General features: G+C 41.3%; 1 protein-coding gene across 1 annotated transcript in view; it reads right to left on the bottom strand.

Annotated features, from left to right (window-relative positions):
* VAT1L (vesicle amine transport 1 like) overlaps positions 1-18,052 on the bottom strand; it is a 51,645-nt gene that overhangs the window by 30,352 nt on the left and 3,241 nt on the right. The window contains exons 2-4 of the mRNA XM_077931727.1: positions 11,452-11,581; positions 8,957-9,172; positions 3,714-3,856 (exon numbers count right to left, since the gene is read on the bottom strand). Coding sequence (XP_077787853.1) covers positions 3,714-3,856; positions 8,957-9,172; positions 11,452-11,581 — 489 coding nt within the window. The remainder of the gene's footprint in view (positions 1-3,713; positions 3,857-8,956; positions 9,173-11,451; positions 11,582-18,052) is intronic.

Below are 18,052 nucleotides of genomic sequence, written 5' to 3'. Positions count from 1 at the left end.
TCTGAGAAAGTCTGCAATCTGTGGCTCAGATGACACTCACATGATAACAGGGGGCGAAATCAGGGGTTCCTATGGGTTGTTATTTTTAAAGTTCTGCACAATTATGTGCAAATGGTACAGAATGGATCAGGAAAGGGAATGGAATGGAACTAGACTGGATTAGTCTTCTCATTCCTAGAATTAACCATACAATTAAGATTTGTTGAGTCTCCTTAGACACCTTGTAACTTAGGTTGCAATCCTATACCTACTTGGTATGGACTCTGTATATATCGGGCCAATTTAAATGATGGGACTATAACCAGACAATTAAGTGAAACAAACCAGGGAAGTTAAAACTACAGGTTGTTAACCTCTGCAGCAGACTACAGAGGAAGAAAGGAGATATAAAATGTCATTATTTATTGCTATTGCAATTTTACAAGACAGGATGGGAGCAGAGGCCGTCACCACAGAAATAAAGATAAATTACAGCTCAGTTTATAGGAGTGCATAAAGACAACAAAAGCAGGGATTGTGAGCATTTTAAGTTAAGGAGTAACTGTAGTTACAACTGATTGTAAGGACTCCACTGAACACAGACATTTGCTTTGCATAATCATGTCCCCCCCTTTTTGAGTGAGGCAAGCCAGTGTGGTGTAGTGGTTAGAGCAGGGTTGGCCAGCATGCAACCCATGAGTCACATACAGCATACAATAGGTTTTTTGTGCCCCTGTCATTTTTTTTAAACCCACACATTTCACTTAAAAGTAAGAATACTTTGCCTAAGGTGACACGATGCCAAAAGAATTCTGTGGCCCCATAATTTGTCTATTAGTGTGTGTGTGTGTGTGTGTGTGTGTGTGTGTGTGTGTGTGTGTTGGAGACAGCATTAACATTTATTGCTCCACCCACTTTCCATTTTGGTTTAGCCTACCAAAGGCATAAGGTCCCCAGAAGATTATTCAGAAAGAGAAGTGACCATTAGGCTGAATAAGTTTTCCCAGATCTGCCTTAAAGGATAAAAAGCCAGGATTCAAACTGTATTCCCCTTCTCGCTTAAATGGCAATTTCTGGTTTTTTGTTTTGTTTTGTTTTGTTTGCGTAATAATTCTTCATCCTAACCAAACCTGTGAAATCCTGGCAATAGGCCAGATTTGACTGCACTCTGCAATTATAAACTATATTTGCGTCACTGATCATAGCAGTTGTAAAAAAAAGAGAGAGAGAGAGCTAATTTTAATTAAACAGTTATGGAAATGATTGGTGCAGCTAAAATGGATAATTGCACCCTAGAGAGACTGAAAGGCATAAGGTACACCAAACATTTTTAATCCACACAAAAGGCATTTATTTTATAGCAATGATACTGTCTGAAATTAGATAATAGCACCTATAGTCATAGCACAGACTAAACTTTGTGGCCTGAAAGATGATTTTTCTTTCTTTTTCGGAAACAAGAAGAGCACCTGCCACTAGATGGGTGATTTAGGAAAATATGGAATACTAGAGAGGCCTCAACCAGAAGTCGGGTGACTGCAAGCTGCAATATGTTCCTGTGGTTGTGCAATGACATCATGAAACCCTTTGCTATTATACACCATGTGACATTTCAGCACCACATAAAGCAGGCTGATTGCTCAGTTCCATGGGAGCATAAGGCTTGTTGGATAAGCAGGCAGTGTCTGATTACAGTCAATTCAAGTCAGAAAACAGAAAGGAACAGGACCTTGGACAGTTCCAAAAAAGGCCTGCTAAGGCAACCATAGGAGCTGTTGTCTCCACATGGTGCAACAGCCAACTGAAGCCTTAAATAAGTTGTTGTTCTTGTTATATTTTTTATACCCCACCTTTCTCCCTGTTGGAGACTCAAAGGCAGCTTACAAATAAAATAAGGACAGGTAAAATAAGTTGACCAGCCCCCAAGTATGGTTGGCTGTGCCTCTACAGAGGAGTTGGCAGGCTGGCTACAGGGCCCTCACATTATTTTGACTTCTTTGAGGCTGAGGAGATAGAGGTACTCTGGGGACTCATCTCCAGGGTCAGAGGATAGTGGCAAGGCTGTGCCCTCTGGCCAGGAGGGCCCTGAATGAAGTACTTGTGGTTGTGTGTCCTCCGCCCCTCCCAGTGAGAAAATAGGTTGAACCTCATCCACCTCTGTGTCTTTTGCCATGCACAGTAAAGTGCCCAGGTTGCTTGTCATGATGCTAGATGTGATTGCTGAATATGTTCCACTTGACAGCACAATGAATGGGAGCAGAGTATCAAGAAAGAATACCCTAAATTGCAATGCCATTTTTGCAAATTATGACAAAGAAGAAAACCTCCTTTCACTTGACTCTGGAGATCTCAAATGCTGCTTCCAGAAATAACAACTCATCATTCTGGTTTAGTTTGAGAATGCCCTAGGGAGAAACCTGAGCCCCTGCCCACTTAGCTCAACTGAGGTACTGGTTTGCAGTTTAACAGGTGTCAATTGGATTTTCCACCTCTTTTCATCTTAGTAAGTTGAAACAATTTTATTGAAAGATATAATCCTTTGCCCCGAGCAATAAAAAAGGAGTGTAAGCTAATAATATCATCTTTTGATGAGCTTCCTCTTGTAAAAGCACAATGATTAGCCTTTCCTTTCAGAAACTAAAAAACACTTTTCATGTAGACATCATCCTCTTTAGAGCCAGTTCATCCAATATCTTTGTTGTCCTCAAGAGCAGTCCTGATGCTTATCTAAGAATATAAGGGCAAAATCTCAGACCTTCCTTGCTACCTCATGGAAGTTCCTAGAACATGAGTCACTTGCAAGGCATGGGCAAGGAAGGTTACATGGGGAATGGACAAGCACACAGATCTTCTCTAGTCTCTTGTGCAGCCTGCTTGAGTGCCAAGGCACATGCGTAAGTGGTGAAAGGGGGAAAGCAGGGCTCTATTGAGACATCTTGGCATCCTTCCTAACAGACACTGCATCCATGGTGTAAGTGGGTCATGCTCATAGCATGCAAAGCTGCTGGAGCACAAAGATAGTTAAGCGGTCATTCTGTGATAACCACAGCAGCTGGAAAAACTGATGGGATTTGCTGCTGAAACCTATATTTATGGTGTTTATTAGTTGCAGTTTTGCACTCAGGTGCCTCAAAACAACTTACATGGTGAAAATAAAACGACAAAAACATTAAAAGCAGATAAAAATAATAAACAAAAACTAAAATACTCATCTGGCAGTATAGTTAAAAGGAGCAAGTCCTCCCCACATCAGTTAAAGGATGAGCTGAACAAAGAGACATCAATTACGCTCCCTGTTAAAAAGTCATAAGTCTGTGTAAATTAGAATGCGTGTGTCTGGTGCCTAAAAGCAGGTTGCAAAGGTGCCAGGTGTGGTTCTCTGGGGACAGCCTTCCACAATTAGGGAGCCATCCCATAATTCTCAATGAAGGATTATAAACCCACCCACCTATAAGTATGATGAAAGCCTACAAAATAGGACAACAGAAATCATATATTGAACATAGCTCACATTTTAGGTTGTATCCAACTAAGCTCTACTCTACCTGGAAGGAAGAGCAGGATATAAACTAGATAATAATAGATAATAAATAAATACTCAGAGTACACCCATTGAAATTAACAGACCAAGTTAGTTATGCCCATGAACTTCAGCAGGTCTACTTTGAGTATGAATAACACTTTGCTAGCTTTTATAGTTATTCTCAACAAGTAAAATAAAGCAAATCTCTTACTTTTTAACTTCTTGGACGTAATCTGCATTTCGGTCAAACAGGTGGGTTACAGAATCTTTGATTGCCTCATGCTTGAAGGAAGAAGCTGTTCCAAACACGGTAACGCCGGGGACTGTTGAGCAGAGCTGAGCAACGGCTTGTCCCTGCAAATGCACCGCTGCATTAGCTATTCTGACAAATGGAGTCTTTTATCTATCTTTTATTTATTTGGACCCCTTGGTTTAGACCCTCTCAGTTGCTAATGAAGTCATATGTCCCCTCCTGCAAGTTGCAATGAGACAAGCAATGGGGGAATTGGGTTTCTTTTCTAGACCAGGAAGACCTTGTGGACAGCCAGGAGGTTCCAACAGCCAGCCTCAGTTCGTGGAATTAGTCCAGCTTCTGAAGATACTTCATTCAAAAGCTGCCAGCAGTTCAGTGTTTCACCACAATGGGCAGCTATAGATGGACTCAGCTATTCTGAATCCTGACGTGTGAAGAGCATCCAGAGAAGAATACATGGGTGTTTAAAATTCAGGATCCAGCTTCATCAACTTTCATTTTGGAATTCTCTAGCATTTAATGGAAGCTGATGTTATTGGTGTTACTGATCGAGTCTCTTCTTTTTTAAATCTTGCTTTTTTGAATATATATATATATTGTTGTGTTGTTTCTCTAAAATGTTGTTAGCAACATTGAAAAATCTTTAACTTAGAGATAGGAAAGGAATACTTTCAATAAATAACAGGTTCCCCAACTATGTGCCACAGACCACCAGCGGTTTCTGAGTTTCATTCAGGAGATATGTGGCATGTCTGTGAGGAACACTTAAAATCTATAAATTCAAGGTGTAATATAATAAAATGCAATATAACAAATAAAAGAAGCAATGAAATACATTTAAAGTCACACAGCATCTAGCACACTACATTACAGTTGCTAAAATAGGCAGATTTTTTATTTTTTTATTTTTAGTGATCCATCAAAACTCTCAGTGAATTTCACATGGTCCATGAGAAATTTAGTTTGGAAATCACTGTAATAAATCAAATGAATATAATGATGAGTGAGAAGCTACCACCTGTAGTTCAGGAACTCACCACCTGGGGCAGCTGTGCACAGACCCAGCTGTTCTTTCTATACTGCACTTCTCCCTGTCCAGGATCCCCAAACACTTTTACTTGTGTCCACCCCTTTGGCCTTCTCCAATATCTTAGAGACAAAACACTTGATCACGTATCTATTGCTGGACTGTACCACTTCAAGTGAGGTGGGAGGGTTGTATGTTTGAATGAATATCCTGCCCATTACAGGTTTGCAGGCCAGGAGGAACCTAGCTCAGATTCTGTTTTTAAAGGTGTAAAGTGAGTCTTCTTCCAGACAACAGCCATGGAACAGTCAAAATTAGAATGAATTTAAAATGATATTAGCACAGCACCCTGATTGAAGACCTAATTATATTTTTTAAAAAGGAAAACCTCCATCAGGTGCTTTGAAAATGCAGACTAAAATGTACACATATGGGCTTTAAGTATGATGCATTGGATTTCTAGGTTCAGCAAGTTTGCACTGACAATGGATATTCAATATGTGCAGGAAGGCAACAGCATTAGTTGATGGTTTTTACAAAAAGGGAAGCAAAGCTGCACTCTGACCCAGCTAAGTTTTGTAGTTCAAACATATGACATTCCCTTTGTAGTCAGCTCAAACTGTTTTGAGTCAAACTTGAAACTGGAGATCAAGTTGCTGCTATAGGGTAGCAATCAATGCTTCTGCATGAATCTCTTTTTGATTTTAGTTCCTGAGGGAAATAATATTTGAATGGGAAAAAATGTCAATAGTCACTCTGTAAACCCAGTTCTTGAACTGAAACTGATTTAGGGCACAACTAGACATTACATTAATGGCATGAACACAATTAATGTACATCTCAGCTGTTGGGGGGGGGGGTCTGAGCAACAACAGGACTGCAATGGGTGGGGAAGGGGTATTTAACCCCTTCCATTCTTACATGGTCCCCTCTTCCATTGGTTTGCTATTTGAATCCATAGTGAAATTTACAATCCACCTCTCTTCCCAGGGAACTCTAGGAATTGCAGCCCTGTGCAGGAAATGGGGCCTCCTAACGAATCTCAGCACCCTTTACAAACTACAGTTTCCAGGATTCTTGGGGGGAGGGCTGTGGCTGTGGCATCATACTGCTTTAAATGCATGGTACAGATGAAGCCACAGTTGTGTATGCACAGGCTCTGTTCAGAACTTTAGTTGACTGGGTGGAGGTTGGGAATTAGAATAGTTAGCCAGAACCCTTGTGTGTTAATTGAGTTGGTGAGAGGCCTTAAGTCTGTCTTCCTCTCTTCCCTTTAGGCTTCAGCCACAGAGGCAAAGGAGCATTGCACCAATGTTCATCCCGCACAGTCAGTGATATGGGTAAGCTCAGGTGATGGCATAGGAGGTTAACCAAGTGTTTTGGAACAACTCCCGCAATGCTTAAGAGCTCCCCTAAGTGGTGTGCCAATCAAGGTCCCAAATGGAAGAGAAGAAAGCCTCTTGAAGGCCAATTGGTATAATCAGCATGGCATATTGTGATTTACATTGATCTCTTCCTCTGAGAGCCAGACATAGCAATAAATTAGAATGAAAGAGCACACAGACCTTTCAATGCCCTCCTTGGTACAGATGAATGAGTAGCCTGGTGTATGTTCAACCCAAAAATCAATTGGGCCTTTCAAGCATTCCTTTTCAGCACTTGGAATCAAAGCTGTGGGTGTGCTCAAATCCTGTTCCCAGAAGGGGACATTAGGAACAGGAAGGAGATACCCCAAGTCCAATTTTTAATGACTACACTACACTGCTTTTCTGGACATCAGAGAACTTCTGGGTTAAGAAATATACTTTCTGTCTTTTTATTGCACTACAAAGCAGGGAGGATGCAACAATTGTGGGCTCTACTGATTCACTTTTGCTCAGGTCTTCACAGAACTCAGAAGAGGCCTTGGCTGTAGCTTCCAACAGATTGGATTTTTCAGAAAGCAAACGTGCCCTTAGATGCTTAAAATGCATTAAGCAGGGAAACTGAATTTTGCACTGACGTGAACAAAACAAGCACCAATGCTCTGATGCCACAGGGCCCCCATTGATTTTTCTGGACATTTCAGTATGCCCATGACATTTGGGAACAAAATGGGTACATTCAAGGCCCTTGAATTTATTATCAGGAGAAGTCCAGCAACGTCTAATCAGAAGCCATTTCCAAGGCCTGTTGTCCTGCATTATTCATAATGAACTTTATGTGCAGCTAAAGTTGTTGCAGTGGATTAATATGTGGAGATTTAGTGTGGGAGCCTCTGGCTTAATGTTCTTGTGACTTTGGCAGTTCATTCTCTCTTAGCTGGATGCCAACACCCCTAAATAATTTCTTTACTGTTCAGATTCGGGAGGATGGTGGAGTGAATTTAAGAGTAGGAAGGTTTTGTAAAACTAGGTTTTAACCCATCCTGGTGCATAATTAAGAACATATGAATCTAAGAGCAGCTCTCCTGGATGAGAATCTAGTGTATGTTGGCAATGTGTCCTACTGTACAGAAGGCAATCCTGTCTGAATGGTTTTCTGGTCCAAGTTCCATTTAAAGATAAATAACTCTCAAGACTGGAGAGTAGGGGCCTTGAAGTGGCCCACCACAGTTCCTGTTTACCCAGGCTTTTGGATCTCAATTTAGCAATAATGTGGAATAAGCCAGGTCTGGTCTGATGTTCAACTTTTAGTGGGGTAGGATTTGTCCCTTTTTATTCTTGTTGACGGATGAGCACTTTTATTATTCCTGTGTTATATCATCTGTTGTTGATTTTAAATGTTTGATAAGTGGATACAAATATTAATATTCTGTAAGCTACTTTGACACATTTTAAAAACACAAATAATAATAAAAATATAGTAATTATTTCTACATTTGCATCTATTCACATAAATTAGCATATGAAAATGTTATGCAAATCCAAATCCTCTTCTGGCCTCCTTTTTTGTTATTCATTTCCTACCCTTTCGTGATATATTAAGTGGCTTCCCTAAATATTAGGTCGTGGCCATCACTACAGCTTGTGACAGTGAACTCCTTGAGTTAATTACACATTGAAGGGATACTTGCATTTGAATTACTGTCAGTCAGGGTCAGACTAGATGTGATGCTTGTTATGCAGTTTGGCATTGAGTAGCTGGTTTTTTTTAAATAAAAAAAACTAAATAGCAAGTGGTGCGGGATGTGGTGGGGTAGGGAGAAAGATTTGGATCCTCTATGCACTGTGGGAAGAGAGAGGCTTTCACAAGGGTAGGAGGGATGTTTTTCAGCCCAAGGGCCACATCCCATTCTGGGCAACCCTTTGTCGCCCTGTTTTGCACCTTTTCCAGTCTCATGATACCTTTCTTTTCCTTTATTTGCTTCTTTTCTTTTAAAAAAGTGTAACTAGAAATGTGCAGTGTATTCCAAAGGCTCTTTCTCTTCCCCTCTTTTGGACATGTGCCTCATGGTTTGCAATTTCATTGGGGCAAGGATCTGCCCTTCTTTTGACCTGTAAAGCACTGTCTATTTAGGTTAAAGAACACACTAACACGGACCACAATTGTCCCGTGGAGTCCCTAAGCCCAACATTATTTTTTTAAAGCTCTGTGTTATTTTCAAATCCCACACTTGGGATTTTTTTTTTTTTTAAAAAAAAATTCAACAAGCATAAAACAGAGCTCCTCTGTACTGTACTGAGCTGTAATAAGATTATAAATTCCAGTCCTTTACTGCAATGGGTCATTCATCTTAAACACAATTATTTGGGGCTAAAGAGATTTTGTGCTAAAATGATTTTTATCCTTGTTAGGGCCAGTTGTAGCCTGTATGGTCAGGAATTTGGCAGACAGTGATGATGGGCCCCCAGAGCTTGCAATCTTCTTTTCCAAATACCTTCCAAATCTTTCAGGTTGGTTATTTCTTTTAGTGATGGGGTGGGGGCAGTGGTTGTCAGATACAGAAGAGGCAAATCTCCACCCACTGGCTGTTGAGTTGAGATTGAGTTGAGGGGATCCTGACTCAAGAACCATCCAGTTTGATCTCTCTCCTTCTGGGGAGTGAATCGTCAGAGTTTAAGGAAACACTCCAGCAAGGCAAAAAAAAACACAACAAAAACAAACCACTCAGAGGGGGCTGAGGTTTGACTGAAATTTGACACACAGGTTGAAAGTTATAATTCCTTTTAGGACAAAAGTTAAGCCAACTTACCACACCGCCGCCTGCAGAGTGAACCAGCACCGACATGCCTTCTCGCAAGTTGGCGACTTCAAAGAGCATCACGTATGCAGTTACAAAGTTCATAGGAAAAGCAGCAGCTTCAGAAAAGCTCATATCATCAGGGATTTTGTACACAAATTCAAGAGGTGTGCACACAACCTCTGCCCAGGCATTGTAGTTGACAAAGGCCATGACTCTGTCTCCAATCTGTAGACATTTTGGGGGGAAACACACATTCGGGTTACAGCTTTCAGGATGTCCCTGGCAACATGGCTACAGAGGAATGGAAAGCTCAGCAGGGAACTTTTTATGTCATTGCAGGCAGGCACAATTGTTCCCAGTGGGGAACAGTTCATACATTTACCTACCAGCCATTGAGTGTATGTCTAGCATATAAGGATCAAATGACACACATGTTGCCAAAACAGTGGTCTGGGATAAGAAATATGATTCAAGGCTTTTAATTCTTGCCTCAAATATCAATTTGTGCCCATAAAGACTTTCCCTCTGTGGATTTCCCATAGTGCCTACCCATTTCCCACTAAAAATAGAAAGAAGGCTTGAAATAAACATCTACCGTAGTTAACAGACTATATTGAAGTGTGTGCTTGCGATGCCCATAAAATTTTATTTGGTTTGCAGATGTGCCCAGGGCCTAAAATGTTGGTGACTCCTTGGACAGTGTTAAACAACAGCCTCTAACACTGCTATTTCAATCAATATAGAACCCGCTGCAACTAATTTAAAGTAAAAATATACATGTTGGAAGATTTAACTGCATGCCTGTCTCATATCATTATGTTTCTCTATAGTTCTTATTCAGTCAGGTCAGGGAGGTTTCTTAAACTTGCCTTTTAAAAAACAAGGACAGGCAAATTGGAACTGCACAGCTCCTTTGTAGATAATGAATTATCTCAAAATCCCGCCAATCCCTAAAGCTTAGAAAAGTTGCAATAGAGGAGAGCAGCAAATTATCCTACTGACCTCAATGAACAGGTTTTTTTCATCTTCTCTGATCACTGCTAGTGTTATATCAGTGCATATCTTCAAGTTCTTAGTGACATTTTTGGACTTTGCTGGAATTATCTTGAAATTATGACAAGTGTATGTGTGTGCATTTTTTTAGTATAGATTGTATTTTTACTGCAAACTTTATATCATTGCCTTCTCAAACCTACAACCAACTTTATCATTTCCTTTTGACAGATTCTAAAATAGGAAAGCAATTCATATTACTCTTCTGGCTGAAATTCAATTACAAACAAAGAGATACTACACCAGAAGAAAAGGTTGGTGGTGGAGAGGTTGGTGCAGTAGAAATCCTTTTTTAAAAAATGGAAATTGTTATTCTATATATCATGTTCAGCATGTTATGTTGAAGTCCATAAGAATAAAGGTAATTTATTGGGTAATGTTCTCTGCAGATTTTGCTATAGATAATCTTCACATTGGTGCTCAAATATTTTTCAAGAGGAACATGCTGTTTTAGAGGACCCTAGAAGCTACTGAAATCCCGCCTCAAGAGTTCAGCTTGAATGTGAGGACAAAAAGTGTGTAAGGGGGGGGGGGGTCAGAAGCAAACCTACAGGCCTTGCCCACAATGTCCCTGCCTGTCTGATTCCCTTCCCTCTTCACTCCTGAACTTCATGTGCTAAGCACAAAAATCTGATGGCTTGTTAACTCCATTGACACACACACCCAGAAACCTCTCCATGATCAGGAATCCTACAAGTGATAGGGAACCCAACTAAAAACTTTGCCTGTGATTGGTTACTGGGTCAGGTATTATGCCTGTGATCAGGAACCGGATCATGAAAGAAGTCCCCTTCAGAACTTCAGGGCATGCAGTGCCAGATTTAGGTGGTGCAGGCAGTTCCCCACACAGGGCACTGAGCTGAGGGGACACAAATTAGTGCACTTGAGAGCATGTGCAGAATGGGAGGCAATGGTGCTGCCATTTTTGCTGTATCAGCTACAGAAGCAATGACCCTCATACCCTGAACATCAGAAATAGAATAAGTGAGGCCTATAACAAAAGGTTGCAGTGTGGACTGTTCTTGTTCAGTCCCCTCCCTTCAGGAAACTTTATTCCATCCCCCCACCCCCAGTTTGTCTACCACTGCCACAAATCAGCATTCTGTGGCCACCGAGCACACTTAGTCTTCATCTGGATATTTTTTATCTACCTCAATGAGTTTGCACACCTCCAAGTGTAATCATACCGCCCTCTTGTCTGTAGGTGGTGCCATTTTGGCTACATTAACTGGGCAGTCACACCTGAACGTCAAAAATAATGATGATATCATCATATGGGTCATTTTGGTTTTCAACGTCTTTATCAACAATTCCTATCGTTGAATGTGAATTTTTCACTTCTGTGGCATACCAAATTGAAGTTTTCCTTGAGCTACCCACCACAACTAATATGTGATCATATCTAATAAATACATTGCCACCATCCCAATCAGATATACATATGAGATTACCTCATAGCCTTTCACATTGTCACCCAGAGCTTCTATGATCCCAGAGCATTCAAATCCAGGCACAAGTGGAGTTTTGGGTGGATTGTCAATGTTCCCCTGCCGAACCATCAGGTCAATAAAATTTAACCCACTGTGAATAAAAGAAACAAGTAATGAGGATCTGTATCACAGTACAGTAAACAAAGGAGACAAAATGTAGGTTAGACTTACACAATCTGGTGTCCTCTAGATGTCATGGACTAGTCCCATACCTTATGCCATCAAAACAAAACAATGACCATAACAGCCACAGGAGGCTTTGGCAGCACACTAGTAACAAAACAACATTGTCTCAGTCAATTAAAAGTCCTGGTAGAAAAGGTAAGTCATTACCTGGTGCCACAAAGATGTCAGTGAAGGTGCCAGGCAGTCCTCACTAGAGAGAGGATTCCACAGATGGGGAGCCACAACTAAATATGCCCCCTCTTTTGTCATCACCCTCCAAGCCTCCCTCAGAGGGCCACCTGGAGAAGGGCCTCTTAAAAAGTGCTAAGGGTCTGGATAGGTTCATATGCATAACATATAAAATGGAGTTTAGAGAAGTCTTTTCCAGGTTTCAACATCAATAGCATAGCCATCTCCTTCTGAATCTCATTACCCACCAACTGGTCACTGACAAACTGATGACACAGGTACAGGTGACACAATGCCAGAATTCTCTTTATATATTTAATATTGTCTTCTGTAAATAGATTATGTAGGATATACAGAGCATATTTGAAAAGCATAACTGACCTACTCCAGATGGGTATTCACTTTCTGTGTAAAGTCTGTGCAGCAATTTGACATGTCTTCTTATGAATTATTTGTACTTCACTGTTTGCATTTGTGAAGCCTTTCAAAGCTATATTAAGAGACCATGCACAACCCACATTTGAAAAGCACATTTTAGAAGGGGAAAGGCCATATTATGTAATTCCAGCAACCACACTGACCTACAGAAAGCCATCTCTTATCCAAACATTGAGGTAGACACAGGATGGAAATGAAAACTGAACTGAACATCCACAGCAAAAGACATGCCCATCAGGATTAAATGAAAAGCTCAAATCTTGATGCATGCTGGATTTCTCTTGAAAATCAGCTAGGGGTGGATATGACTTGGGAGAAATGGTCTCACAGGCCTAATTAGGACCCCTGGTGGGCCTTTATGCAACATCCCCCAGGGATGTTGCATAACATCCTACCTGAGTTCTGAAGAACTCAAAAGTTTGCTGAATACTTTGCAATATTTGAATTGGCCCTAATAAAGGATTTGTTTTTCTGTGGATCCCACCATGGACCAACAAAGATACCTATGATAGGTTCATACCCATTGAGTTTCCCTTTCCTAGGGTGGCCAGGTGAAAAAGAGAAGTTTTTGCAGCTTTGATAAATAGTTTTAAGCTACACCTTTTGAAACTCCCTCTTGTACACAACTATTAAAGGTGTACAAGCCCAGTTCTCCTTCTCTCCTGTCCATTCTAGACATTTTCAGCTGGTGCTGAAGACTGAACCAAAACTGTCAATGTGTTAGAAGAGTTTTTCTCAATTTGAAAATGTCCTCACTGTATCTCTGCTAGACATTACTAACAGTGCAATCCTATACATGTCTATTCAGAAGCAAGCCCCACTGACTTCAATGAGACTTACTGCTAAGTAAGTGTGGCTAGGATGCAGCCTAAACAAAGCAAAATGGGATTAACTATATAAACCTTTTTCCTTGACTGGTTCTGCTGTAGGCAGACTCTGCTACAAGAAAATTTACACAGCAGAGTGTTCATACCGACATGAAAAATGTTTCACTGTATTCCCAACGCTGTAAGAAAAACCCTTGAGACAGGCCATTTCCTTCTCTTTGTGTCCCCTCTGAATATCAGAAAATAATTAATGCTCTTTAAAGATAGAAACATGTTTACACGTTGCCTCTCTGTAGAGATGCCAGAAAAACTAACCATTACATTGCCTTTGAAGTCTTGTAACAGACTTGGATGTAATCTCAGAGAACAGCTCCAAACAAAGAATGTGATAACAACACGTTAGTGGAACTAGATTGTTTTGGTTACTACTAGAAATTGGGGCCCCTCCCAATCCAAGGCAGATTCAAGTGTATAAGGGAGACACAGAACTCTCACTGCCTTAGGGCACTCCGTCTAGTAGCAAACTCAGGTGGTGAGTGCCAAAACTAGGCCACTGTGAAACAGGGGTGTGCGCATGTGTATCAGCTGCTTAGGATAACCCTAAATTTTGCAGACCTCCAAAATTCCCAAGAAGCAATCTCTACCCCAAACTAGTCCAATGAGGGCTGAGCCACAGAATGCTGAGTTGTTTGGAAAAGGAAAAATAGAAGAGGGTGGGAATGTGTTATTTGATGGATTAGCCAACTGGAATCAGGAATGGGGGCATATCTTTTAGGAATGTTGAGGAGACATTGCAACATTTTGTTGCAGTTGACACTGGTCCTGTCTGTTTTGTGCCATGGCAAGCTATCATCAGACAACCTTCATGATCCAGGTTTTGGCTGCAGTTCTATACTCACAACCATTCTACATTCACTGAGTGAAGTGGAGGCGGGGGGAATGGACTTGCATCCACTGTCCATATCTTCAACCTTAGCTGTACCCATGAACAGGGACTACATGCATACAAGTGGACATAATCACAGTTCACACATTCATTGAACATGGAATTGCTGTGTGATACTTCTCCCTGTATTGCTTGCGACCACATTTCAAATTTCTGTGTGGAGGTAAACACCAATTTTGATATCCCTTGTGAGCACCTGTGCAAGTCCGCTGGTTTCCTGTACACCTCTAAGCCAGGGGTAGAGAAACTGCAGCCCACAAGGTGATCCTGGACTACAACTGCCATAAATCCCTGCACATTGGCAGAGTGGGAATTACACCCTGATGGAAATGATAGTACAAAACATATGGAGATCATGAGGTTGGGGAGAGCTGCATTGCACCATGCTAACTCCTATAATATCACATCCTTCATGTGGGGATAAAGAGTTCTTGCACCGATTGTTCATATGCAAAGCAGTGTTCTGGGAACATTGAGCTGGGGATGTCTGAGTGGAAGCTAACACAGACATTAAAGACAGAAAGGGCTTGACCCAGAAAAAAACTGAATGAAAAGCTGCATGAATACAAGACAACATTCATGAGGAGATCTAGGTCATTGGAAACATCAATGGAAATGAGTGCCTAATTTAATTATTGCTCCTGATTGCAAGTTGAGCACTGATTGGCTCTCTGGCCCAGCCTCCAATTCTGCATCTATCCGATATACCCTGCCTTTTTATATGTTCAGGGCAACATACAAGCTACAATAAAAGTCACAATGAAGCCCTAAAACCAAATGATATCCCTCTGCCTACTGTGACTCACACTGGTAGCACCAAATCTTATGAAGGCTAGAAACTCCATATTTGTATAAGTGGAAGATTAATCAACTAAGTGCTTTGTGATTTATGAGTAATGGCAACTGGTAAGGCTGAAAGTTTTGGTTCTGGTGTACTGATGTAGGCTGCTCCCAGACTTTGAAAATCCCTCCCTAGAGAAGTTAGACGGGCTCCCTTCTTGCTGTCCTTCCACCAGCAGGTGAAGAACACCTTATTCCAGCTGCTTTTAATGAAAGGCCTGGTGCTATGCTGCTTTTATTGTAATTATCCATATGGTTCTTAAAAAATATATCTCTTATATTAATATATAGTTTTAATTCTGTAAATGTTTGTTTTTAAAGACCCCCCCCCATGTTTTTAGCTATTCCTATTTTATCTGTAAGCTGCTTTGAGTCCCTGTTAGGGAAAAAGGAGAGGTATAAATAAATAGATACAACTACTGCTGCTACTACTACTACTAATGATACTGACTTTGCTGTGTATAACTGTCCAGAAACCACTTTACTTTTCTGTTATTTCTTATAACATCTTGGGCAAATCCAATAAGCCAAAAGGTAGGAGTTGCAGTTATAAGCACACCTATTTGTGAGTTAGCCCCACTGAGGAAGAACTTACTTCCAAGTAAAGATGCATAGGTTCCAATTGAATGGACTTGTCAGCATCCTTGTTACTTGTTTAGAAAAGGGAAGGGAGAGAGGAAAGTGATGCATGTAATATGCCTGAATCCCAGAGGTTGAAAACAGCTAAAAATAACTTCATCCAGTTTCCTGCTGCAAGAAATGACTACGAACTCATCTCTTCAAACATCACACCAAATCACGCCACAAGCTAAGAACAGGCACATCACAGAAAATTACTATACAACTGATATAGTAATTTGTATACAGTACAGTGGAACTTTGGTTCTCAAACGCCTTGGTACTCGAACATTCCGGCTCCCGAACACTGAAAACCCAGAAGTAAGTGTTCTGGTTTTCGAACGTTTTTCGGAAGCCGAACGTCTGATGCAGCTGTTGGCTATTGTTTCTGGGGTGCCTGCACCAATCGGAAGCCGCACCTTGGTTTTTGAACGTTTCGGAAGTCAAACGGACTCATGGAACGGATTACGTTTGAGAACCAAGGTACCACTGTATAGCTGTATATTCAAGAAAGAACCGTACATTTTCAGATATCATGGGGTGAGGGAGGAATATCATTAAAAAAAAAAAGCAGCATTCTGCTATGTAAAACAACCTGCATGTAGAAAAATAGCAGAGGTGGTAGACAGGCGAATCTGACCTTTCAGCCTGCAATGCCAGATGCATTTTGGAAGGGAGCCTTTTTACAAGTGATGATTTAAAACAACAACCTCCTCTGCAGGGCTATAGTCCATTCTACTACTTCAGGACATTCTCTCCATGTCCTCATTCTCTCCATGTGTAGATCAAGCCTTAGTCACAACCAAATTGGATCTGGGAGTTAGCATCGCTGAACCACTGAGAATACATCCGTAACTACAGTAGACTTACACTGCTTTTTAAAAAATCATCATTCTTCCTCAACATGAAACTCAGAAAATTCAGGATTGTTATTTATGTATCACTCGAAAATAAAGGAAGAATTTATATTCATAGATGTGCATTATGGAATAATTAATTACTATAACAGAAATACAATAAATTTCACTGTAATGGCCAGGAGCACAGGAAGCTGTTTCATACTGAGCCAGGCCTTTGCTTCACCTGGCTCACTGTTGTCTACACTCACTGGCAGTGGGTGTAGGATTTGAGACAGGGCTATGTCCCAGCCCTAACTGGAGATGTCAGGGATTAAACCAGAGATTTTCTGCCTGCAAGACAGATGCTACACTACTGAGCTACTGCCCTTTCCAAGTGATCTAAGTGACTGCAAAGTTTTCTGTCCACATTCTAACTGTTGAGGGCTGCCTTGGAGATGAAAGTTTTCCCTTGTTAGGGTTCTTTTCTTTTAACCATACCTGGACTGGATAGCCCTTCAAACAGAGGGACAGCTGTCCTCTGTCAGTCCTTCAGAGAAGACTATCCTCTGTAGGTCATGAGGCCACCTTAGCACCAAGGCAGCCAGCGACAATTTGTGATACACAATTAAACTGCTGTCCTAAGACAATCTAGCTTGATCAGATAAGTTTGAATGTTGCAAACCAAACAGAACTGAGTGGGTTTTTGAGAGAGAAAGCAACACTCACTGGATCCCTCTCTACACCTGACCCTTGGCAAAACAAACCAACTCACCCTCCAGATTACATCACCTGATTCTAAAATAAGCATCTTAGCGTTCACCTTGACATTTTCTTCCCAGAAAATGCCAGGGCATTTGCATAGTGAGAGCAGAGCACAGCTGTTTGCATGACAAGCTCTCCTTCCCTGGCATGTATGCCCAGAAGTCCTAACTTCTATGGATTTTGCTTGCAAAGAACTTGAGGAATAGCATCCTGTATTGATTTTCTATTTAAAATGTGGAGTTATATTGAAAAAGAGGCTGATGCTTACACTATGGGTAGAGTGGCTGTTCCTCATAGAGACTAGGAAACAAGCCAGGGACAGGGAAACCTCCTCCCCCGGCCACCAAAATATTTGCTTGGACTAAAGGATGAAAGTCCATGCTACTCACACACTGACAGTGAATATTTCCTTCAAAGGTCAAGATGGAGGTGTGAGCTCTCTCACCAACTTGAATTTCACCATGGCCTAGAGCAGGGGTGAGGAACCTCAGCCAATCTGGGTCTGAAGGCTATTCCCCCACCACCACACCCACCCACCTGCAAATCATAGGAACCAACTCTTAGGGATAAAATATTTGAGGGTGCTGGGGGCCCTAAAGTTGATGGACATTGCCATTCAAATGGTCTTGTGACTGATTACATGGGGTGGGGCTTACCTGCCCCCTCCCAATATTGTATTTCAGTTGGCTGCAAATGTTACTGGTGATACCAGCTGATGGGCAAGTCTTCCTTGAAAAGCCTACCCTGCACGGATCCCTTCAAGCTACAAAAAGGATGTGCATGGAGTTGGCTTTCCAAATAACCAGGTTTGCTTGTTTTCGCTGTGTGTGCAGCGAAAGCCAGCTGACCCCCTCCCCCCCCCCTTATTGTTGCGTGACAGAGCAGCCCTGCCAGAGCTGATGTCTAAAATGAAATTTGTGATATCTGGGCTTGAGAAC

Source organism: Podarcis muralis, chromosome 7, assembly GCF_964188315.1.
Source record: "Podarcis muralis chromosome 7, rPodMur119.hap1.1, whole genome shotgun sequence".
Classification (NCBI taxonomy): domain Eukaryota; kingdom Metazoa; phylum Chordata; class Lepidosauria; order Squamata; family Lacertidae; genus Podarcis; species Podarcis muralis.
The sequence above is the reverse complement of the archived record's forward strand: the minus strand, read 5'-3'. Positions and strand labels throughout refer to the sequence as shown.